The sequence below is a fragment of the Eurosta solidaginis genome, chromosome 1 (assembly GCF_040869045.1).
Source record: "Eurosta solidaginis isolate ZX-2024a chromosome 1, ASM4086904v1, whole genome shotgun sequence".
In the NCBI taxonomy this organism is placed as follows: Eukaryota; Metazoa; Arthropoda; class Insecta; order Diptera; family Tephritidae; genus Eurosta; species Eurosta solidaginis.
In genome coordinates this window covers 127,744,995-127,771,819 of record NC_090319.1, presented here as the reverse complement: position 1 = coordinate 127,771,819, position 26,825 = coordinate 127,744,995, and the positions used below count along the sequence as shown (strand labels likewise).

The following is a 26,825-nucleotide window of genomic DNA, read 5'->3' as shown; positions in this document are numbered from 1 at the left end:
TGACTCGATTTATTATTTGTGGAAGAATTTGAGTTGGCTTTTTGACATACTTTTTTAATGTTTGTAAATAATTTTCGAAATCATAAGCTGAAAAACTTGATAACAGAACAATTGATTCAACACTTTCCGTTAGATGCAGTAAATGATGAACGTTATGAGTAACACTGGAATTCCCGAATATCATTGAGAAATTTTCAACAAATAAAGATAACATATTGTTACGAATATTAACAAAACTAAGGCGTGCTGCTATCTCTAAGCCGATGCTAAGCAGTGACGTGAATTCACATCAATAATTCAATCATTATGTCTACACATATGTACGTACACGCAGCGGAGATGAGATGCCCAAACACATGAAGACATCTTATTGAGATGCTCCTAAATGTAGTCAATTATAATTACGGAAGTGTCGCTCACACATACAAGCGCATGGGGTGTGAGAGAAGCTATACAAATTATACAATTGTAGTTACACTGAGAAGTTTGAGAGCTGATGGACTATTAGATTCTGGAAGCGCCTAGAAGATGCAACGTTGAATCAGACAGTATATAAGGCAACAAGTGTAGAGGCGCTGGAATTCAGTTTGATTTGAGTTGTCAAGCAGTTTCGACTAAGACGCTATCTAGCGAGCAAGATCAGTATTATTTTGAATAGTAGAGTTTCATTTGAGCTATCAATCAGTTTGGTTATTAAGCACGCTATTCGTTGCACGGTTTGAGTGTTATTGTGAAGTACTTTAATAAAGGCCATTTAGCATTATTACAAATTGGAGTTATTTATTCAACAGTTTAGTGCTACGAACTTAGCAGAGGATTGCAAATAAGAGGATTTGGAGGAGTGAATTGAAGATCCAGCAACTGAAAAAGGAGTTGGAGAACCGTGGATTAAATACAACCGGCAATAAGATGGAACTTCAAACACGGCTACGAGAGGTAATGGAGTCGCAAGGAATTGATGTGGACGAGTTTGTCTTTTATCCTGATGGGGACGAAACAACAACAAAAATTGAAGAGAAAAACGAAACATCGCAGACAGTTACCAGCACAGATTTGAACATGATAGTGGCTGCAAAATCTGCACAAACATCGACAGTAGCATCAATGTCGTCGCAATTGGCATCCCAACTGGAAGCGCAAGAGGCACGTATAACTGAAATGTCGTCACAAATATCAACCGATATGGCATCCCAATTGGTATCGCAAGAAACCCGTATAACATCGCAATTGGAAGAACAGAAGACATATATGTCATCCCAACTGGAAGAGCAGAAAACATATATGGCATCCCAACTGGAATCACAGGAGGCACGTATTTCAGAAATGACGTCGCAATTGTCATCTCAACTGGAAGACCAAAAGACATATATGGCATCTCAATTGGAAGCGCAAGAGGCACGTATATCTGAAATGTCGGCAGAAATTTTGGAACAGGTATCATCAAAACTGGAAGCGCAGGATGCAAAAATGGCTCAATTTCAGGCAGAAGTAGATGATTTAAAAGGTCGTGCAGTTACAACTAAATCGCCCAGCTGTTTCAGCAAGCAATCCAAAGGTAAAAACACCATCCTTTGACGGTTCTGTTCCTTTCCAGGTCTTTAAGCTACAGTTTGAGAAGACCACGGCAGTGAACAACTGGAATGCGGAAGATAAAGTTGCTGCACTCTTCGTAGCATTGAAAGGACCAGCTGCCGAAATCTTACAGACTATTCCAGAGTACGAACGGAACAGTTATGACGCATTGATGGCTGCTGTAGAACGACGTTATGGAAGCGAGCATAGAAAACAGATATTCCAAATTAAGTTGCAAAACCGCTACCAAAAAGCAAATGAGACATTGCAGGAGTTTGCTTCAGATATTGAAAGATTGGCTCATCTTGCAAATGCGGACGCACCCGTGGAATAAACTGAAAGGGTAAAAATCCAGAGCTTTATAAATGGCATACGGGATGTCGAAACAAAGCGAGCTACATACGCAAACTCAAAGCCAACATTCGCAGAAACGTATCACATGCTCTGATTCAGGAAACAGCGTCGCTTCTGTGTAAGCCAGTTTTCAAAGCACGCCGTGTGGAAGTAGAAAGGCCAGAGTGGGTAGACGCAATTTTGGAAGCACTGAAGGGATCTCAACAGAAGAATGCCGAAGTTATTAAATGTTTCAAGTGCGGCAACCCAGGTCACATTGCACGCCATTGCGACCTTGGTCCTAATAGTTCCAACAATGTTGGTGGCCGTAAACGCAAAGCTGGCGGAAATGAGCAAGAGCGTGTCGGATGTAAAGAACGAAAACTTGCCCGGCTATTGAATGTCCTGTGATATCTGTGTCGCAAATTGGAAGGAAATCAAATAGTCTTACCCTCAGAGGGAATGTGAATGGTAAGAACGTGTACTGACTGTAGATACGGGCGCATCTCATTCCTTGATTCGATCCGACTTGGTCAACAGGAGAGTAAAACCGTTACCTGGAGCGAGGCTGCGTACGGTCACTGGCGAGTATAACCAAGTACGGGGAGAAGTGATCTGTGGAGTCTTAATTGGGAAGGTCATGGTTTTACACAAATTCGTTGTGGCGGAGATTGTTGATGAAGTTATATTGGGAATGGATTTCTTGGTTGACCATGACATCAAGATCGATATGCAGAGAAGGGTGATGCATTATGAGAACCAAGATGTGCCACTTAACTTCAGTTTGGAAAAAGGGTTCAGCAGTAAGCGAGTTCTGGTGGAGAAGACTCGACAAAGGCCACGAAAGTCAAAAGGAAAGGGTGATGGGTCGAATGTGCCAAATAAAGCGAAATTAAAAGTACTTGCGAGAAAAAGACCGGCATCGACAAACCCTAATGGATGCACTAAAATGACTGAAAGAATTTTCCAGAAAGAATGCAAGGATGGTTTCAAGCCAGCGCGCACTTCTGTTGGGAAACGTCGGAACGATACTGAGTATGTGAAGCCAATCCGTCAAGAACAAGCTCTACAAAGTAGTTCTTCATTGGCCAAGCAACAGAGTGCGAGAGAACGATCCAGAATAATGAGTAGTAAGATGGAACACAGGTACGACAAGGAAAATAATTCGGAATGTTTCCGGGAGGGAGATTTGGTACTGCTATACAACCCTCACCGGCGGAAAGGACTAGTAGATTCTGGAAGCGCCTAGAAGATGCAAAGTTGAAATCAGACAGTATATAAGGCAACAAGTGTAGAGGCGCTGGAATTCAGTTTGATTTGAGTTGTCAAGCAGTTTCGACTAAGACGCTATCTAGCGAGCAAGAGCAGTATTATTTTGAATAGTAGAGTTTCATTTGAGCTATCAATCAGTTTGGTTATTAAGCAAGCTATTCGTTGCACAGTTTGAGTGTTATTGTGAAGTACTTTATAAAGGCCATTTCGCATTATTACAAATTGGAGTTATTTATTCAAGAGTTTAGTGATACGAACTTAGCAGAGGATTGCAAATAAGAGGATTTGCAAGTAAATTCGTTACAATATTTTTCTCAATTTCCAAATTATCTAAATATGATTTTGGACAAAGCACAGAATAGAAGCAAAAATTGGTAACGTATGTCACCATGAAAATTTTCTTTCAGAATAAGAACCCCTGTATATAACAGGAATTGGCGAAATTGAGCTTACGGGCGAATTGGGCTTACGGGCGAATTCCTTCGTTATGAACGGTGCTAGAGAGACTAAAACTTGTGACATATGTTTCTTTTTAAGCTTTTCAACTTTTAAATTTATATCGCCTTGTATCATTATTTTTAAAGAGTTTCGCATTATCCCCAAATCCACCAAATACATACTATCTATAGCTACTTGGCTTATCATTTTTACACCAATTTTTTCTAGTGGAGTCTTTGAATTCCTAAATCTCGGTTCATGATGTGTTTTGTATCCTCTGGTTAAAAAGTCATTGTCAGTTACCAAATTTCCAGACACAAAAGAATATACCATTACATGGTTTGCCTTTACCCCGCTTTGCGTACACTTGCTGCAACCATGAGAAGCTGAATGATAAGGCGTACCACAAACAAACGCTTTCGCGGGAGCATCACATACAATTGACCTTATTAGAACTTTTAACAATTTGCCACTTAGTTCATTGCCATTTTCCAAGATATTCTCCATTTCCGTAACAAAAGGATTAAAAAATTCCGAAACATCGCTTGGCTTTTTATTTTCAACATATATACCGACAGGAAAAACACAAACTGAACTAAAATCAACTAGCCGCACCAATATTGGCCACAATTGAATGCGAGAGCTTCTGAATAATGGCAACCCATCAATGTTGATGTCTATATAAACAGTGTCAATTTCTTTAAATGTGTATGCAGCAATTTTCTCCAATTGCTTTCTCAAACCAACATGGCAATAGAGTCCTGGTGGAACGGATTTAGTAACTGCGATATCTCTTCCTTTGGCATAGAGTGTTTCGGCGCTTCTTGGTACATCTAGATTCTCTTCTTGTAAAATACTAAGAAGGCGCTCAAATGCTCTACGTAATGGTCTAAAAGTAGTAAACCATTCCAGTATTTTTTCCTTAAAGGGAAGCTGCAGTTTACCTATAACTGAATTTCCACTATCTACATTAATAGATCCATCAGAACAATCACTTTCCTCACATTCATACTTAGTAAGCAAACTCCCTATATGGCCAACTCCACTTATGCTAGTACCGCATTTCTCCACGGAGGATTTTGATGGCCCTGCTTCATCATTACTAGAAACTGGTCCAAACAAAGTCTTAGCATACATTTCCCTTTGCTTCTTGAAAAGTCTTCTCATATTATATGCAATTTTCAACTCACCAAAATCTATATTTTAAATTTTATTTTTTATTTTATATTATTTTTATAAGGCACGAGCAAAATTTTTCACTTTTCCGTACACGCTTAATAATTTGGAATGTATACTAAAAAAGTTAGATGTGTATACGCAAGCCGTTTATCGATTATTGCGATTGCCACCGATATATCGAAAAAATATAGTCGGCTGATATGATCGTCCGTGCTCGTGTTATGTTTTCTTAAAACAGCTGTTGTTGTATTACAACTATAACAAACTTTTTATGGAATAGCCGCAATATTTTGTTTTCCAAATAATATATAAATCTTTACATGTAAAACCACCAATGCGGTAACGACAGATAGCAAATCGATGATAGGTTGAATACAGCAGCAAAGGCACAAAGCAAAGCAACGCGAGCAAAAGATTTACGTGGATCGCCTTGCTGCGTTGGTTTTGAACTATGAAACGTCTTGCTGCTTTAATACAAGCACAGATTTAGCTGCATACACTACGCGGCAAAATATTCTTTGCATGTATTCTTATGGGCAAAGTCCAAAAAGTGTAGCGCCGTTGCCATGCCACTACATGTCGCGCATGTAAGTCCGCCTTTACTTTTATTGACGACATATCCATGGGGTTATATGGCATCTTTATAACTTATAATATGTGTTCATACATATTTTACCTTTTTGCATACAAATTACAATCGCCTTTTAAATGAAATGTCTATACAAATTTTTGAACATCAAATTTTTTCACTGAACTGGACCTAATTTACACGCAGTCGTATTCTTAAAATTTTGAACAGTATACTTTTACGGGAACCCAAAACGTAATGATTTGGGGATATATAAGGCAGCGCGTAAGATTTTGAAATGCTTACTTATATCGCTATATCAAAATCGATAGTTTCGTTTATCGACCATCTTTTGTCATCGTTGACATTTACATATATGTAAAGAAAAAATAGCCAATCTTCAACAGGCGAGAAAATAGCCAATCTTCAACGGGCTCTACAAATAGCGGAGGTGAAATCTTCTGAATTGGCAAAGATATTGGATGCTGGAAAAGCATGCCATGCACGCGGTGTTGAAGAATTAAAGGAACGGTGGGAAAAAGAGAAAACAGCAAATTTCAAGGCAGCAAAAGCAGAAAGATCCAATAATTGTAGCAAATGCATTGACTGAGATCACAAAGTTTGAATTACAAAATCTATAATTGAGTAATACCAATTCAATTCATAAAAAGGAAATTGACGATCTTACGCAACAACTAAATAAAACTAAAGCTTTAATTGTAGAACTCAATGAAAAGTTAAAGCTAACCGAAGGACAAGAAACGCTTATACGGGAGCTCAAAGCCAAAGCTGCACGATTCGAAGAGTATATCAAAAGTCAAAGTAGCACATCCGAACATAGTTCAGCTCCACCAAAACAAGCATCGGTAATTGTTTACTTTAGCTCACAACTGCTCAAACCCGACCAAAAATATCGGGAGAGGTGTCAAAAGGCGCGTTTTAATCCCAGGAAATTCAAAATTTTATTTCGTTTCGGAGATATTTGCAAACAAAATTGAAAATTTTGATGTGGTTGTTGTTGTTTTGATGATTTTGTAGTTCCTTACAAGAAAAACTGTGGGTAAAAGTGTTTTGCGCGGATATAGTTTTGGTCTCCAAACCGGTGTTGGACCCACCCAGGGTAACTTTTTATAAGCGCGCCCGAAGGCCGCCAATGCAGAAAGGTGTTCTGCGCAAAAGTACTGTGGATCCCACCCCCGGTTTCGGAGCGCTCCGTGGCCAAGTTTCGGTTTTTTGGAAATAACTTTTGACAGAAATAAAATTTTCCGCTCCTGGTCCTGGGATCAAAACGCGTATTTTGACACCTCTCCCGATATTTTTGGTCGGGGTTTAGCAGTTGTGAGCTAAAGTAAACAATAACCCAAGCATCATCAAAGCAACCGGCTGCCAATGATGCTGATAACATTAATGGGCAAGAAAATAAGCACTTGCACACAACTGAGATAAAGCAAATTGAAGCGCGTGTACGCTATAAAATGTCCAAGATATTTGCCATCGAAATTAAAGTTTTCAAATAAAACTTAATCAAACTGAAGAGGAAAATATTTGTTTACAACGTGGATATGAACTTGCGCGTAAAGTTCTACAACAGCGACAAACCGAAGTGGAGCTATTGAAGCAAGCTATTCTAGCTGAACGTGAACATATCGCAGAAGTACTAAACAAAAAGATGCTGAAGCGCAGGCGATGATTGAAAAACAAAATGTCATATTGCATAAATGTCGTGATGAATTATTAGCAAAAAATCAACATGCTGTTCAACTATCTAAAGAATTAGAAGAACGGCAAACGCAAATCGAAGCCGAGCGTTAATCGATAAATCTGTAATGATGCAATGGGAGGAGCAAAGTAAACATGTCGATGCTATAGAGAGTGAATGGAAAGATAAGGTACAAACTTTGGAGCGAGCGCACCGAAAGGCGTTGACAGCATGGCAAAAGAAATACAATTCAGCAAAACATACATCAGCGAATTATAAGCGTTACGTCGAAGATAAAGAAGCACATATGTTGCGAGAATATGATCGAATTAAAACAGAATATGATGCTTCACTGGCAAAGATCGAAACTCGTATGAAGGATACCCTGGAAAAACGGAATCGTGAGATGAGGGAAACTATAGCTTCAATAGAGAAACATTATGAGTTAGGTTATGACAAGGAAAATAGAAAATGAAATTAAGACCTTCATTCTGTATTGCGAACGATAGTTCAAACACTTGATTCGCCTCCAAACGATTTCGTCTAGCAATGGTATTCTTTATCTTTTTCTTCGGACTTTACGTTTCTTACTTTATGTCAAACAGGAAGGCGAAAGCAACTGTCAAATGATATGTTACCATCGTTTACAATAGTGCAAATATACTGGCGATTCGTCTCTGAGGCGAAACGAACGTTGGTTTTGTATATAGAATTGGGCCTAAATAATTGTCTTAGACAGTGGATACGAAGGGCATTTATCGTACATTTATTATAATGATATTGGTTTATAGTCTTGCTATTATCATAATGTTCACATAAATTCTTTTTTATAAAAAGTTGAAATTAACGGGTAAATTTTTATGATCTTGAAATTTAATGGTATGTTCATTTTATACATTTGTAAATTTTAATGAGTTATAGACGCCCGCAAGTTTTTAGTACTGTTCTTTGAGTACTGGATTCACCGGGCAATTCCCGGCATAAAGATCCGACGCCTGTTCGTGGAGTTCACCAAGGACCTGCTTGTGCTTTTTGCTTCATACGGCTGAGTTCTCAGGTGCCGTATTTCCTCAAGATGACTCCTTAAGCCCCTGGGCGGTGTTGGCTCATCAATCAGATGTCCGTTGGGATGCCCAGGTTTCTGGGTATTCAACAGGAACTGTTTGGTTAGCATCTCATTTCTCTCCCTGATGGGGAGCATTCTCGCCTCATTATGTAGATAGTGTTCTGGGGACAGCCCGTGACCATTCTGAGAGCAGTATTTTGGCAGGCCTGTAGCTTCTTCCAGTGGGTAATTTTTAGGCTTGGCGACCATATAGGGGACGCGTAGCACGCAATCGGTGGCCAATTGTTTTGTATGTGCCAATGAGCGATTTTTGTTTTTTCCCCAAGTACTTTCGGCAAGGGATTTGAAGATTTTATTACAGCTCTGGATTTTCGGAACAATTGCGACTTCGTGCTCACCAAAATGTAGATCCTGATCAAACGTCACACCCAAGATTTTGGGGTGTAGGACAGTCGGTAGCGTAGTGCCATGGACGTGGATGTTCAAAATGGTCGACATTTGGGACATCCATGTTGTAAATAAGGTCGCCGAGGATTTAGTCGGTGATAATGCTAGAGAGATCAGGTAGGTAGCCGTTTATTCTGTTGCAAAGCTCATCGATCTGTGGGCCTGGGCCTGTGGGGACAGGACACCACCCTGCGTCACCCCTTGTTTAATTCTTCTTGGTTTTGATGTTTCATTTCTAAATTGCACCCATGCCTGCCGACCACCCAGATAATTTGCGATCCACCTTTTATGACATGGGGGAAGGTTAGACCTTTCCAGGTCTTGCAGTAACGTGCCATGGTTAACCGTATCAAAATCTTTTGATAGGTCTAGCGCAACGAGTACTGTTCTATGGTGGGGGTTTTGATTTAAAGAGCAATTTATCTGGAAGCTGATGGCATTTAGCGCTGTGGTGGTGCTATGGAGTTTTCTGAAGACATGCTGATGACAGTCTAGCTGCAAATTTGCTTTGAATTAGGGGAGCAAAATGGCTTCATGCGTCTTTGTTACTGGCGATATGAAGATATCGGGCGATACGACTCTCCTATGTTAGCTGTTTTCCCAGGCTTTAGTAGCGGGACCGCCTTGGCCATTTTCCAATTTTCGGGTATGACAAAGGTGGGAAGAGACAGGTTGAAGACATGTGCTAAATATTTGACACCCTCTTTCCCTAGGCTTTTAAGCATCGGCATGGCTATGCCGCCTGGGCTCACTGCTTTGGATGGTTTAGCATGACCGATGGCATCCTCAACCTCGTTGGCGGTGATGGTAATTGGTGACGCGCTGAAGTTATGTTTATGTCCGTGTCTGTTGGCCCTCCGTCTATCTTTGTCGACCGTAGAATGCATTATATATTGTGGGCAGAAAGCGCCCGCGCATTTTTTCGCATCCGACAGCACTTTATCGCCAAAGGTGATGGAAACTTTGTCTTTGTGCCTAGACGGATTCGATAGGGACTTTACGGTGGACCAAAGTTTACCTACACCGGCAGAGAGGTTACAACCGCTTAGGTGCTCCTACCTTTCGCCCGCTTGTATTCATCCACAATCAATCTGATGCGTTGGTTTGTATCCCTTATTTGGGGGTCGCCAGGATCGAGCCGTCTTATAAGTTCACGTTCTCTCGCTAAATTTGCGGCCTCTGCCAGGAAGTGGGCCGAATTTCGGGATTTCTACCGGCGGGAATGAAACGTGTAGAGGTGGATTCAATGACATTGCGGAAAGCACGCTCCCCTTGGCGGGCAGCAGCCGGGATAGGGTGGGCAGCAAGCGGTTGTCTGTAAAGGATTTGTATTCCTCCCACTTTCCTTTTTAAAGTTTATGAAAATGCGTTTTTCTGTGACGATGAAGTCGGCGGTACACTCGAGCGAAATAAGTATAGGCAGGTGGTCGGATACCAATGTTACCATCGGCTGCCAGTTGACGCAGTTCACGAGTTCTGCGCTCACGATTGAAATATCCGGCGAACTGTGACAGCTTCCTAACATAGGTGTGGGAGCGTCTCCGTTTATTGTGCAGAACGTGGTTTCTTCTATTTGATCCGCCTATATCTCACCCCTACTGTCCGCCCGCAAGTTTGAATGCCATAGATCGTGATGGGCATTGAAATCGACTAAGATAATACGATTGTTGCCAGAGAGTAAGGCGGATATTAGGGCGGTATCCACTGGGGCAACAGGTGGCAAGAGGGATGTAGATGAAGATGATTTCTAGGTTTGCATCGCCTGACCGGATAGATAAGCCTTGACGTTCTAAGACACTGTTCCTGCGGTCGATGCCGGGAACAAATATATGATATTGCACAGAGTGGTGTATGATAAAAGCGAGGCCGCTTCCATTTCCGCTCTCGCGATCTTTTCTGTGGACATTATATCCAGAACAGGTCTGCAGTGCAGATCTTGCTGTGAGCTTAGTCTCTTGAATCGCAGCAATGCGGATGTTGTGCCGCTTCATGAAATCGACTATCTCCGTGATCTTCCCAGTTAATCCATTACAGTTTAACTACAGAATTCTGAAGTACATAGGGGGAGACGTCGCCACTCTGGGAGTAAGTGACGGGTGACTACGTCTGGTTTGTGGAAGGCTAGGACGCAACTGCTCTTGTGGCGCTGGGACTGAACTCCTCCTTCATAGTTCTCCTTGATTTTGAAGTTTCGTTCCTAAACTTTACCGACATTGGCCGGCCACTCAAAAAGCTTGCATGCAATCTACTCAGCCAACGGAACGAAATAACACTTGGCTATTTTTTCATCGATTAGCGGAGACGGCGGAACATATTCTCCTGATATGTGACGCAATCTAAAGCCAAGAGAACTGTTAGGGTTCATCCTTGGATGAGGTGGTGTGAAGGAGGTGAGGGCAAAATAGACCAATGGTCGCAGCGCAATCAATAAATTATCTATACATGTAATGGAGAAGGAACGAGCCAGTTGTTGTTGTGTAGCAGTGCTTCGCCATATACAATAGGTGCGACCAATCACAAATTGTCATCAATTTCCTCTAATGAGAGTCCAAGGAAACTTGCTGTTTCAACAGGGGTGGACCAGAATGAGACCCGTTGGTTCCACATTACAATTAAATAGATTGTTGGTGTCAGGTGGACGCATTGTAAGCAGGACATACATTTTGTGTGTCGGGGTTGATTCTGGATAGGTAAGAGTTTAACCTGTTACAGTATCCAGATCGAAGTTGAGCTGGAGTGACGCGCGTTTTCATACGGATAGCGGGTTCCTCCTCTGCTAGTTCTGAGTACTTTTCTTCGAGTACCGGATTTGCCGGGCAACTCCTTGCATAGAGGCCCGACGCCTGTTTGTGGATATCACCCACGAACTGTTTCTGCGTTTTGATATCGTACGACTGTGTTCTCAGGTGCCGTATTTCCTCATAATACTTACGGATATGACCCCTTATGGCCACTGGCCGGTGTAGTCTCATTAATCAGATGTTTATTTGGATGCCCAGGTTTGTGGGTATTTAAGAGAAACTGTTTGGTTAGCATTTTATTTCTCTCCCTAATTGGGAGTACTCTCGACTCCTAGTGTAGATGTTGTTCTGGGGACATAAGAAGACAGCCCGTAGCGGTTCTGAGGGCAGTATTTTTGAAGGCCTGTATTTTCTTCCAGTATGTAACTTTGATTTAGCCTTGGCGACCATATCAGGGACGCACATCATGCCGCCCAATTGCTTTGTAAGTGAAAAAGCGTTTCTTTATCTTTACCCCAAGTGTTGCCGGAAAGAGATTTGGGGATTTTATTACGGCTGTTACGGTTTTCGGTACAATTGCGGCTGCATGTATATCCTGATCGAACGTCATTCCCAAGATTTTAGGGTATAAGACAGTCGGTAGCGTAGTGCCATCGACGTGGATGTTCACAATGGTCGACATTGGGAACGTCCATGTTGTAAAGAAGGTCGCGGAGGATTAAGTCGGTGATAAGGTCAGGTTTCGCGAGGCGAAAAAACTGGAGAGATCAGGGAGGTAGCTTATTCTGTTGCAAAGCTCATCGATCTGTGGGCCTGGACCTGTGGCCATTATTTTGCAGTCAGTGGCTTAGGAAGCGATAGTGACTCCTTCTGGTGGTGATATGAAGAAGTAAAAAAAATGTGGCTCCCCTTGTATAATAATTTTCTGGTTTGATGTTACTTTCCTGAATTGCACCGATGCTTGCCGATCAGACTTGGGGGAAGGGGAGACCCTTCTAAGTCTTCCATTTGACCGTATCAAAAGCTTTTAAACGAGCCAGTCGTGATTGACAGGCCAAGCAGCACTAGCACCATCCTATGATGAGTGTTAATGGAGTTCAGTAGTGACATGTACTATACGGAAGTCTGGATAACCGAAAATTTCGTTTAAATGAGTTACTGACTAAAGGGATAATATCGGTAGATACTGGTTGGGTTTCCGGTTTTTGGTAGGGGGTTAATCCTTTCCATTCTCTGTTATTTTGGAACGGATAGTGCTTTTAACGATAAGTAGAAAAAATGTGCGAGGCTGCAGATGCCCTCATGGCCAAGGTGTTATGGCATCGGCATAGGTATTCCGTCTGGGACCAATCTAGTCTATTAAATCATTCAAATACTAACTAGTATGAATAACATCACCAAGTTATAGTCAATAAACTATTCTAAAACTGACTAGTATGATGAATGCCATGAAATTCTAGTCAGTTAACTGCTCATACACTAACTAGTATGAATCACACCACAAAATTATAGTCAATGAACTACTCAAAAGCTGACTAGTATGATGAACGCCACACAATTCTACTCAGTTAACTACTCATACACTAACTAGTATGAATAACGCCACCAAAATTCCAGTCAATGAACTAGAATGTTCGCTGACTACTTTGGCTTTTGACTGCAGGGCTTTTACGTGTGTTGAAACTAATTCAAGCATGAGTTGAAAGCAATAATTTTACGAGTAAGCAGGAAACATTCTCACTTGTAGCAATCCAAATTTGGCATATATGAAGTAGTTTAAGATTAAATATAGCTTGGTGTATTTCTGTGATATGTACTATATTGCATATATGTTAGTATTGAATGCATTAATTAATGTGAATTAATAAATATAAGTTTTTCAACTTGTAATAAATAAGGCACTACTCTTTTTCCATTGAGAACTTAAAAGTAGAAAATAAAAACAATTTTAAGTATTTCCTTTATATAAATGGACAAAAATCTGCGCATAATGTGTCCCTATATAAATACATATTCGTGCTGAACTTTGATTCTAAAATTTTTACATAGAAATTTTAAAAATATATATGGGAAATAAAAGTATAAAAGTGGAGCGCAATTAATTTACTATATATTGAAAAGTTAACTTTTTTTCTGCCGACTTTTCAATCCAAAGATTTTTATAATTTAATAATTTTCACACAAAGATTTTTATAATTTAATAATTTCAAAATTTTAAAATCAGTATTCAGCAAGAATATGTCTTTATATAAGGACACATTTCTCGCTCATTTTTGTCCACTTATGTATATAAAAAATGCTTAAAATTTTTTTATCTTCTTTTTTTTGATTTTTGTTTGATTATTTTTTCACTTTGTTGAAAGAGAAATTCTCATTTGTTGCATGCACGGGATAATTTCTACATACAAGTACATTTTAGATTTTTGTTTATCATTAAAATATGGCTCACTATGCAAAACATTAAATTCTATAGGAAATATCCTAGACGTAATCATAAAGAATTAAAAAAATGTTTTAACTTAATGTACATGGACATATGTTAATAAATGCATCTGGCATATAACAACCTTTGTTTAGACAACTGATCATGAATGACAACTTAGAGGATCGCTCCAGTTGGAAGTATTGTTCGAGCATGTTGTTTTGTAGTAAAACAATACGCACTCCCCCACAAGTTATTCGTCGCGTACATTTATAGGCACGATAATTTGTGAATGGGTATGTTGCCTAGATAAGTTCTGACGATGTACCGTTACATCCACCAATTTACTTGTATGTACAAAACAATCAGAGTATAGCCATAACGTAATCTAAAATAGAGGATATATTAATTTTGGATATTACAAAATTGGCTGGACTTAAGGATGAAACCATAGAGGATCGTTGTTAAAAGAAAGCTTTGGACATATGAATAATATTTTTTTACATATTGCCTTGAAAATTAGACAAATCGCCGTTTTCGAGCCCACATTATCTTATATACATATTATTTCTAATTGCTGGTTTTATGTACAGGTCCCTTTTTCGCTGTTATTTGGAATCCAAATCTTGGTGGTTTTGGTTGTAAAGATGGGGATTTGTGCGAGCAACGAGCTTTGGGCATTATTAGTCGTAGTCCTTTGGTTTAGCTATATTTTATTTAAATAATTTGTTAAAAATAAAGGATTGTGAGCACACAAAGAAATCTCTTTGTACTATGGCACTATTGTGAATATTCGATTAGAACTAACACTGAATTAGCGGCAGTTGCTAGCATTCGCCAGATGGCAGCGGAAGCGAATGTAATTTATAGATTGAGCTGATTCCTGTTGATATTTGATATGAGACTTTTATATTTGTTGCGCAAGATGCGCACGGGTCCGGCTCGTTTTATATAATGAGTGTAGCAAATTATGCACATGTGTATATACTTACCATGTACACTCAGAGGAAAAATCGTTCTAAATCGAACGAAACAAGTTCAAAATTAAGAACATTCGTTGACAGAAGTCTGTTAAGTATGTTTCTTCTTAACTCGTTACCGATGGGCTTGTTTTAAGAACAGCTTTTCCAAGCAGACCGTTCGTATTTTATGACCAGTTTCGTATCGATGTGTGAACCTTCTGTGCTCATTTCAAGCACTACTTGGGCTTGATTTAAGATTTCTCGTTGGCACGCTTCCAGAACGATTTGTGGTCGATTTAAAATTTTTCGGTCTCAATTCAAGTACGGTTTGTGCTTGATCATTGGTGGGAGTGGAAGGTAATTTTTTTAATAAGCACCCATTTATTAAATTTTTTATTAATAATAATTTTTTGTCACCAATAAAAAATATTAATAACAAAAAACTATTATTAAAATCCAAAAATGAAACAAACGCATAACACGCATTTTTTCATGTATTTCTCTTGTTGAAGAATTCTTCTTTTTATTGATGAAATCTGAATATATACTTAAAACATTTCATAACAAGTTTGAGAATTACCTGTGCATATGTGAATGGAACTGAACGAAAAATAAGAGTTAAAAAACAAAAATAGAACATAAAAAAATTGTTTTAAAGAACTTCAGAGTTTGGCGGTGATAGAACTCGCGCCAAACAAAGCCGCTGGGCCACTACGACTGCTTGATAGCTTGTGCCAAATGTCGTATTTAACATTGTAGTGTCACGAATTATACCGTTTCTTCTTTCTTGGGCTTAATTTAAGAAAATCGTTCTCATTAATAGAACATTTGTTCATATTTTAAGACCAGCCGTTCTCTTTTCAAGAAAATGGTGTCAGTTTAAGAACAAGGTTGTTGTTTTCAGAACAGGTCGTTCGTTTTTCAAGAACAAAAAAGTAAGAACATGAAAAGCTTGAATTGCGTCCGGTGATTCTGGATTTTAGAACGGCGTTTTTCTCTGAGTGTATCTATACGCCTAGATAAGCGCTTACGATTTACTATTGCCGCCGTGCATGCAACAAACTAGAATTTTTCTTTTAAAAAAGCCGTTTTTTTGATTATTTTTGGTTTTTTCAATAATCGGAAAAAAGCATGGTTTTTATTTTTTTCTAATGGTAATCAATTAGTAATTGCGCTTTTCGGAAAATAATTAAAATAATCAGTGGATATTAAAATGGGCACCTAATTAATTGATTACTATTGCTAATTCAAATTTAACAAGTCTGATCTCAACGATAAGTATTCTGCATACGCCATAAGTCAGATCTTACGAGCAAGGGCTGGCTTGGCAAATATTAAAGCTTGATGTTTTGAAAATGTTGCCTCCGTAGGCTGATCTGTTTGCAATTTGTTGTCAAGGAGTTTTCTTAAATAACTGTTTAGTTATAATGTTGGCAGCCCTAACTTTGTAAAAAAAAGATCATATACTTGAAGTACCTGTGGTATAATGTGCGCAGACGGTGACGAAGCTGGTTCGGCACTTAAAAACATTCGATAATCTGGGTGTGATCCTTCAGCATAGAACTCTAATTTCTTCTCCAATACAGGTAGCCATTTACGTACCAAATGTATGTTTTGTAACACAACCCAATGTCCGTTTTTGGCAGCCATATCCATAGCTGCCTCTGCTATAACTTCTTGACCTTGACCCAGCGAGACGTTATGAAAATTATCTATATCCATTGCAAAACCCATAACTTTTCCCAGTGCTTCAACATCCTTCAGAGGATTTACACCTGGTGATAATATGAAGAAAATGGGAGTTGAAGGACTGGCCTCTCCAAAAGATTTTGCAAACACCATAGCACGATTTTCCACATATCTGTTCCCTAGTTTTTCGGCAATAAAGTCCCTGTAGAGGAAATATATTCATATGACATATACGTATACCTAAAACTATTTAGAATGCATTATTAATTACGCCAGGGCATATGTCATCCGATCTGGTCTGAGTGCACGTATCATGCAAAGACGTTGCAACGCAGTTTTATTTTTCCATTCTTGTGGAAATTTTTCTTTTTCCGGAGCTTCTGACTCCACTAATTTTTTCCAACGTTTAGATGAAGTTTCTATATCGCGATCAAGATTACGAAATTCGTCCTTAGATGATAGACTGCATATTCCGCCCCACGATTGATTTGAGAGAAAATCTACTGGACTTGTGACATGTGGTTTAATCGGGAATCGGAGCAAAAAGTCTAGTTCGGTAGAAGTTATTTCCTCGTTCATCAAAAGAATCTGAAAAGATAGAAAATAAAGAACATGGTCACACCAAAGTGTTAACATCTACCTGAAAAGCCATTTGTGATGCAAATATTAGTTTGTCACACTCGAACAATCCCCTCGAAGTATATTGGAACACTGAGTACGTTATACAATTAATTAAATTGGTTACACGTACATCCAAAATTTCAGCAGAATCGGCACGAGCGATGGCTTTTTGAAACACCACGCTAAAAGCCTGAAATAATAAGAACTGTCTTTGAAAAAAGCACAAAGAAAAGAGAAAAGTACTGCAATGCACACTCCTACTTTATATTTTTGTTCCTCATAAAAATTTTCTCAGTTATGTTAAAATTTTAATACCAAAGATCAACAAGATTATGTCTTTGTTTAAAGAAAAATTTTTTGTCTCATCAGGTCCATTTATAGTACGGAATTACTTAAAAATTGTGTATCTTCTTTTTATTTATTTGTTTTAGGTCGCTCTTACAGGATGGCTCTTCTAAAATTTTATCATCTATTGTATATATTACGGAGATATGAAGTAAGATGTGTCTAAAACGTGTTTTCGTGTTTTTATGTGGAAAGTGGGTGTGGTCATCAATCGATTTTCATAATTCCACCCAGAGGATATCACCTTAAATTTAAATTTGATGCGTCCAACGCTTTTATTTAATTGTCTGATCAACGCCCTACATTGATGGAGTGCGATGACTAGTACCTAGGACCTACCTAATTAACTTCTATCTTTTAGTATTATTATTATTTAATGTAAGTATTGTTTTCAATAAAACCGTTTAATTAAAAATTTTTTTAAATTATTTTATTTTCAAGTTTTTAGTCTTTATTTTATTTTCTATTAGAGGGAGTGTTCGAGAGAAAAGTTCTTCGAAAGATTTATGGACCTCTACGCGTTGGCGATGGCGAGTACCGAAGAAGATTTAATGATGAGCTGTACGAGCTATACGCAGACATCAACATAGTCCAGCGAATTAAAACGCAGCGGCTGCGCTGGCTAGGCCATGTTATGCGAATGAATGATGATGTTCCGGCCAAGAAAGTGTTTCTATCGGAACCCGCCTATGGAAGCAGAGGTAGAGGGCGGCCCCCACTCCGTTGGAAGGACCAGGTGGAAAACGATTTAAACTCCCTTGGTGTGACCAATTGGCGCCGGTTGGCGGAGCGAAGGAGCGACTGGCGCGCCTTGTTGGACGGCCATAACCGTTTAGACGGTTAAGCGCCAATTAAGTAAGTAAGTAAGTCTTTATTTAATTCACTGTTTTTTCTCAATCTCTATCTTATTAGTTCATTTAGTGACTCATTATTACAAGGAAACTTTCCTTACAATTTGTCACAATCTAAGTCCTCAATACATAATCCTTACAAAGGCTCAGCGCCCCGTATGCTTGTCCCTCCTCGAACTCCAAACCGGACATTATGTAATTTTTGCTCCAAATATCAGCCAAATCGGACCACAAATACGAGTATTTTTAATAACTCGATCCTCGCCGACCACAAATACGATTTTTTTTAATATCCCGATCCTTGCGCCACCTGGCGGCGATTTTTTCATAGGTCGCTTTATATTCATATATGTATTATGTGTTCCAAATATGAACCAAACGGATCACAAATGTAATTTTCGCTTTCTATTCATGTATGTATTAAATAAATAAATAAATGTAAGGCGCGATAACCTCCGAAGAGATCTAAGGCCGAGCTTCTCTTCCAATTTGCGTCGTGCTCTTCTTGATTTCCCTACAAATATGATTTTTTTTAATATCCCGATCCTTGCACCACCTGGCGGCGATTTTTCCATAGGTCGCTTTATACTTATGTATGTATTATGTGTTTCAAATATGAACCAGATCGGACCACACATACGATTTTTTGAAATATTTCGATCCATGCGCCGCCTATCGCAGTTTTGTTTTCTTATAATTTTCTTTCATAGACAGTATTGAATAAATAAATAAATAATTGCATTGTCACTGGGTTCTGAACAATCAGGCCAGTTCTGAATTCCGATTCCGATCAATTTTTTCGGAATCGAAATGGATTGGTGTTCTCAATTTCGATTCCGACCAAAAATTATCGGTTTGAAAAGTATTGCCTCTGAGCAGTCGGAATGAAAATTAATTGGCAGATTATACACAAATGTTGCGATATTTGCCTTTCAAATAATTTTTTTTTTAATTCTCCATTTTATTTGGAAGAGTTGTATGTATTTTTTTGTTTAAATTTGAGTTAAATTGGCATAATAAATCTTTCTTTAAAAACTTCTATCAAGAAATCTATAGGCAAACAAATCGATGCTGATCGAAATGAAGTCGACCTGTTCTGAATTCCGATCCAGCGCATTTACGATTCGCACGCACAGTAGCACGTCTTCTTGCGTCTGCGCATCCAAAAACCATATCTGCAGGCATTTTTTAATTAAAATAAAATTTTATGATACTTAAAACAAAACCCATAAACAAAAACAGCTGATTAAACTGGTTACCGAATCGGAATGAAAACGATTCGAAATCGACTTCGAATCGATTTTTTACAATCGGAATTGAGAACACCAAATAGAAACCGAGTCGAAATCAATGTCGTTTTACTTTTCATTCCGAGTCGGAATTCAGAACAGGCCTGTATATTCCGAGTTTCGAGCTTGTAGCTTATCGGGAAGTTACTTAACTTTTAATTACATAATTCGTAAACAACGGCCGCTACACAGAGTCAATCTAAATAAAACCATTTAAAAATAGTCGGCGATCGAAGAACGAAGATAAACTACATTCAAGAATCGTTCTTGAGAAGCTGGAAATATGATCGTATTTCCTTTAGATAAATATACTTGCGCAATTATTAATATAAGTTAATACTTCCTCATGGAACTTTTATCAAGGCAACCATATGCGGATATATATTAGACTAGGTCGATTTATTAACCGATATCGCGCTATCGATTTTTCGATAGGATTTGGGCTCAGGAAAAAAAACTCCACTACGCATACCCAAAACGAGCCTCCAAAATTTCATCAATTTTTATGCATTTTTTTTCATTTTCAAGGCTCCAAATCATTTTTTATGTATTTTTGGTTTTCGTGTCAATTGGCAAATTCAAAATTGGTAAATGCAGTTTTTTTTTTAATTTCTTTTATGGATATTTAGAAGAATTTTGGTCGAAAAATCGACTTTTTTCGCAGGCTCGAAAATTATTTTTTTGGGTATGCGTAGTGGAACTTTTTTTCCTCATCCCAAATCCTAACCAAAAATCGATGGCGAGATATAGATTAACTTTCGTCCATACAAATCGACCCAACCCAATATATATATATATATATATATCAGCTCATGGTACGATATTATTGGCAGTAATAGAGTTTTAACAAGTTTACGTTTGGTAACTTCACTAATAAAATTGGCTGTTTTCCATAAATGTCTTAATATATATTATAACCTACTAATTGATGAATTTACATGATCAGCACAGGTAAAATGCTTATTTAGTATGAATCTAAGCGTTCTAACAGTCTTCTCAAATTTCACAACATTCCCATTAAGTATTATTGGAGAAACGACATCCAATTTATAGGAATAATGAAAAATGTTTTAGATGCATTAAGGCAGGGCTTATTATTGATAGATCAATGATATATAGCTTTTAGGTCTTCATTTATTCGACACACAAGATCATCCACTAACCCAAGAGGTGCTGAGAGGTATATCTCCGCATCATCCGCATAAAGATGAAGAGATATATTTTGACAACATTTCTCTATGGCATTTATATATAAGCTAAATAAAATTGGAACAAGAATAGAGCCCTGTGTTACACCAGATTTCACCGGCAATGAATTGGATTTACTATCTCTACACACTACCCTCTGATACCTGTTTGTCAAGTAGCTATTTATAAGCTTAACAGCATCCGTACTGAAACCAAAGCATGCTTTAAGCGTATGAATAAGAATTTTGTGGCAAACAGTGTCAAAATCTTTGGAGAAATCCAACAATGTAAGAATTGTCAGGTCACCATTATCAAAGGAAGGTCGTATATTTTCCATTACCTTAAGCATAGCGGTTGAACAGCTATGACCCCTACGATAACCTGATTGGTTTTGTGAAAGCAGACTTTATTTTCTCAGATAGTTCATAATTTGGTTCAATAAAAGTTTTTCCAAAATATGTGATGTACACGGAAGAATACATTAGGCCGAAAATCACATGGTTGGGAAGCATTAACAATATTAGCTACTTTCCAAGCAACGGGAAAATTTAAGGAAGTTAGTGAAAAATTTAGGATATGAATTTTAAACTAATCTTATCCTCTCCCGTATCGTTCGATTTTATTGAAATAATAGCTTGTACTATTTCAGCCTCAGTTATACTTGAAAAAATATTCGACCAGAATCGTTAGAAGAATCTACACTCGAATACACTCAGAAAAAAAATCGTTATAAAACGAAGGAAACAAGTTCAAAATTAAGAACATTCGTTGACAAAAGTCTGTTAAGTACGTTTTTTCTTAACTCGTAACCGATGGGAAGGTAATTTTTTCGGGTTGGTGTCGAAATTCTGTGTATACAAAATTCTAAAAGCAAAATTCTGCTTTTTAAAATTCTGCTTTTTTTTAATTCTGCTTTCTAAATTCTGTATTACAAAATTCTGTATTAAAATATAATGTTAACAATGTTAAAGGGGTCATGTAATTAATTTGAAAAAGTGCGCCATGCACAGAAATTCTGCGTAAAACACCTTTCTGCATAGGCGGCCTTCGGCCGCCCTTATAAAAAATAACCATGGGCTACGCCATGCCAAGTCCGGGTGTGTGGTATAACCGTCTTTCTGCGTAGTATACCCTTCTGCGTAGGCGGCTTTCGGCCGCACTTTAAAAAAATAACACCGGCTACGCCATGCCATGATTCCGGAAGTTTGACTTCCAGAATTAAACATGCAGAATTTTTAAAAAACTGAATTTTTGAAAGCAGAATTTAAAAAAAGCAGAATTTTGTTCAAGCTGAATTTTTTTCAATTTACAGAATTTTGTCACCCAGAATTTTATAATACAGAATAATGACACACTCCCAATTTTTTCAATTAATAACCATTTATTTATTTTTTTATAAATAATAAATTTTTTGTCATTAATAAAAAATATTAATAACAAGAAAACTATTATTGACATCCAAAAGATTAAAAAAACGCATAATATGCATTTCTTATGTGTTTCTCTTATTGAAAAATTCTTACTAAACGGTTTTATTTAGGTTGATTTGACAGGCTGCACGGCTGCACGGCCGGCCGTTGTGAACGAAGTTTGTAATTAAAATTTAAGTAACTTTCCGATAAGCTACAAGCTTGAAACTTGGAATATAGTTCAGAACCGGTGACAATGAAATAATAAGAATAAAATCGCCGCTAGGTGGCGCAAGGATCGAGATATTCACAAAAAGCGTATTTCTGGTCCGATTTGGCTCATATTTGGAACACATAGTACATACAAGAATAGAAAGCGACCTATGAAAAAAAACGCCGCCAGGTGGCGCAAGGATCGAGATATTCACAAAAATCGTATTTGTGGTCCGATTTGCTTCGTATTTGAAACACATAATACACACAAAATAGAAATCAAAAGGAATTACCGCTAGGTGGCGCAAGGATTGAAACATTCACAAAAATCGGATTTGTTGTCCGATTTGGCTCGTATTTGAAACACGTAATACACACAAAATAGAAAGCGAGCTATGAAAAGGAATCACCGCTAGGTGGCACAAGGATCGAGATATTCAGACAACTTTTGGTCCGATTAGGCTCATATTTGGAATACATAATACATACAAGAATAGAAAGCGACATATAAAAAGATCGCCGCAAGGTGGCGAAAAGATCTAGATATTCAAAAAAATCGTATTACATACAGTCCGGTAGAGTGACATCAAAATATCTTGGAGTTGGAGGATTTTTATTTAATTGTCTGATCAACGCCCTAGATTGATGAGGAGTGTGATGACTAGTAACTAGGACCTAACTAATTATTTTCTAGCTTTTAGTATTGTTATTACTTCATGTAAGTATTGTTTTTAATAAAACCGTTTAACTTCAAAATTTTTTTTCAAATTATTTTATTTTTATTGATGCAATCTGAATATATACTTAAAACATTTCATAACAAGTTTGAGAATTACCTGTGAATATGTGAATGGAACTGAACGAAAAATAAGAGTTAAAAAACAGAACATAAAATTTTTTTTTTTTAAACTTCAGAGTTTGTCATTGATTGAACTCGCGGCACACGATCGCAACCGCAACATCATAGCCGCTGGGCCACTACAACTGCTTAATAACTTGTGCCATTGTATTGCACACGAATTGTACCGTTTCTTTTTTCTTGAACTTAATTTAAGAACATTATTCTTAATTTAAGAGCTTCGTTCTCATTAATAGAACATTTGTTCACATTTTAAGACCAGCCGTTCTCTTTTCAAGAAAATTGTGTCAGTTTAAGGACAAGGTTGTTATTTTAAGAACAGGTCGTTCGTTATCCAAGAACAAAAAAGTAAGAACATGAAAAGCTTGAATTGAGTTCGCTGGTGCCGGATTTGAGAACGACGTTTTTCTCTGAGTGTATATATATGGATAATCTCCTTCTGGTAATTTCACAGCAAAGAAGTCATTCACAACATCAGCATAAACCAAGCTTTCGGAGTTAAGATTGGGCTTAACACCAAGTTGTTTTAAGTAATTCCAGAGAATCTTGGGGCCTAGGCTTACATCAAGTTTGTGGTGGAAAAAATACCTCTTGACTTCCCCGGTGATCCTAGTTTCTATTTCGCAATACTTTGTAAGCCTGTCAATGTTCTACTTTAGAAGTTATCTACCAAAGCGAATGGCTTTTATTTCTCGCTTCTTGCCTGAAGTACTTCGCTATTAAACCATGACTATTTATTACTCTTAACTTTGATCTTTCTAAGTGGAACATATTTATCGAACAAGTAGTTAAATAAAAACGAAAAAGATTCAACTTTATCGTTAATATCTGCAGAAAACCAACAGTCATTGAAAGGAAGTGCAGATGCTTCAGTGGCTAATGATGATTTCTTTTCTACACGAAAATGTCGCCACCTTCAGGGGCAAACATTTTGAAAATTCTCACTTCGCACTGTGAAATTGTAGCCACTTAAAATGTTCAGTACCAACTTGCATGACTTAGGTTAGGTTGAACTGGCCGGTCCATGAGGACATCACATAGACTGAATAGGTCCGTAGTGTTACCAGAAATTCGTTTTAACGACCAAACTGAACAACCCTATCAAAAACCAGGACCTATGTTATAAAATAACTCCGTCCTCTTGGCAAATACTAGAAGCTTCCTAGGATATAAGCCACTTGCTGCTTCTAGATCTGACAGCTGTATCACTCGTAATAGCTGGAGTCTTAGCCTGGAAAGCGCAGGGCAAGAGCACAAAACGTGCTCGATCGTTTCCTCCTCCAGCCCGCACTTCCTACATCTGCTATCACTGACCAAGCCTAATTTAAAAGCATGTGACACCAGAAGGCAGTGTCCAGTCAGAATACCCGTAATGAGTCTACAGTCCTCTCTTTTTAATGATAGAAGCAACTTTGTTAGTCTAAGGTTGTAAGACCTGCACATAATCTTCGACACTTTACAGCCCCGCGCTTGAGCCCACGCCTTTCCTGCTTGGTCGATCATGTGCACCTCTAGCCTTCGCTTAATTTCGCCCAGTCTAATTGTAACGTCTAGGGGGCAAGCTTCAAGGGATACGCCCTTTAGCTAATTCATCTGCTTTTCCATTCCCGTCTATTCCCATATGCCTTGGGACCCAATATAGATGTATGCTTCTGCCTGTCCCGATTCTCTCCAGGGACTGATTATGGTTACGACTACTATTTCCGCTTGGGAAAACGCTACAGTAGTCCGGCAGCCTGTAGGATCTGTTTATTTCCGGGTTAGCACAGTATACCGCAGACCCTACACCTTCCACTACTTTGCAACCATCTGTGTACACATGTATCGCCTCGTCCGCCATTTGACCACACTTGCGCCAACCGTCCACCTCTATTGTGACCTTAAGATCGCCTTCGAAGCGCAGATAGGGAATCAGTTAGTCTGTTCACCTTGTGATTGATGACGCTATACTACTATGGCCGTATGGTCGGCTCTCAAGCTTCCCCGAGGCACCAAGCCTGGTTGCAGTTGTTAACGCTATGTTCTTTGCTACCAGGTCTACAGGTGGAATGTGCAGAATGGCATGCAGTGCAGCTGTTGGGGTTGTTTTCAGGGCTTCCGTAATCCTAAGCATTGATAATCTGCATACCCCCTCTAATTTTTTGAGGTAGGTTGCTTTTTGTGTGGCTATCCACCACACAAGAACTCCATAGTATAGAATAGGGCTTGGAATCGCTGTAAAAAGCCAATGAGAAAGAGAGGGCGATAAGCCCCATGCACACCCCAGCATTCTTTTACATGCATAAAGTGCCGTTGAAGCCTTCTTCACCCTCTCCTCCACGTTGAGCTTCCATGACAGCTTACTGTTTAGGATGATTCCTATATACTTTGTGCAAGGTTTCTCCTGTAGGGTCACCCCTCCTAACTTAGGCCTGATCCAATTTGGGACCTTGCACCTCTTTGTAAACAAGACCATATCCATCTGATCCGCGTTGACTTTCAAACCCGATATTAGATGCCCAGGTATGAATATCCCGAAGCGCCCGATCCATCAAAGAACTAATCGGCACTTTTCACTTATGACAATTGCAAAGTCATCTGCGTAAGCCGTAAGGTTTACGGGTTCCTCATCGAATCGCCTGAGCAGTTGGTTGATGACCAGCGTCCACAGCAGAGGTGATAGCACCCCTCCATGCGGCGTGCCCCTGTCCACTGATTTCGTGGCCTCGTACAATTCCCATTGTGATGTAATCTTCCTGCAATTTAGCATCAGCCGATCCATCTGGTTAAGGCTGGATGTACTTTAATGTAATTAAGACCATCCATAATCGCCCATTTAGAGACATTATTGAAAGCCCCGGCAATGTCCAAGAAGACTCCTAGAGCATATTCCTTATATTCCAGGGATTTCTCTATGCTTATTACCACCCAATGCAATGCGGTGTCTACCGACTTGCCTTTGGTGTACGCATGTTGTGTTGTGGAGAGCAGCTTTTCATCCACGTTGGACTTTATGTACACATCTATTAGCCTCTCAAACGTTTTGAGCAGAAATGAGGTTAAGCTAATGGGTCTATAATCTTTGGCATACAGGTGACCGATCTTTCCCGCCTTTGGTAGGAAAACTACACGAGCAATTCTCCAAGAGTGCGGTACATGATTCAGTCTTATGCACCCATCGAATATTTTTTAAGCCATTCCACGACCGCCCTATTTGAGACTGGGCCCGGCGATTTAAACTTAGCAAACATCTTCAATGCCCACTCGATCTTGTTATCGGTCACCAAGCCCGGCACTACCCGCTCCGTGATCGAAATGTGAGTGCTGTCTGCTGGCTCTTCTAAACCATCTCCCAATTGGAAATGTGTATCGAGAAGCACCTTAAGAGATTCGTCACTATTACGTGACCATTCCCCGTTCTCTTTCTTTATTATTCCCTGGACTATATTTCCCTTTGCTAGGACTTTTCTCAACCGTGCTGTTTCGCTGGAGCACTCTCTGTCCGTACAGAAACTTTTCCATGAGATTCTCTTCGCCCTGGTAATTTCACGCTTGTAGATCCTCAGTAGATCTCTGTACTCATCCCGACACACTTCGCTTTCCGCGGTCTTTGCTAGCTTAAACATTTCTTTTACCTGTCTTCTTAGAAGACTCAGCTCATTGCTCCACTATGGCGGCTTTGC

General features: G+C 38.8%; 1 protein-coding gene across 1 annotated transcript in view; it reads right to left on the bottom strand.

Annotated features, from left to right (window-relative positions):
* The window catches only part of Dhc93AB (Dynein heavy chain at 93AB), a 2,991,564-nt gene that overhangs the window by 629,774 nt on the left and 2,334,965 nt on the right, over positions 1-26,825 (bottom strand). Inside the window, exons 25-27 of the mRNA XM_067759821.1 lie at positions 17,029-17,199; positions 16,660-16,976; positions 16,176-16,590 (exon numbers count right to left, since the gene is read on the bottom strand). Of these exons, the coding sequence (XP_067615922.1) occupies positions 16,176-16,590; positions 16,660-16,976; positions 17,029-17,199 (903 nt within the window). The remainder of the gene's footprint in view (positions 1-16,175; positions 16,591-16,659; positions 16,977-17,028; positions 17,200-26,825) is intronic.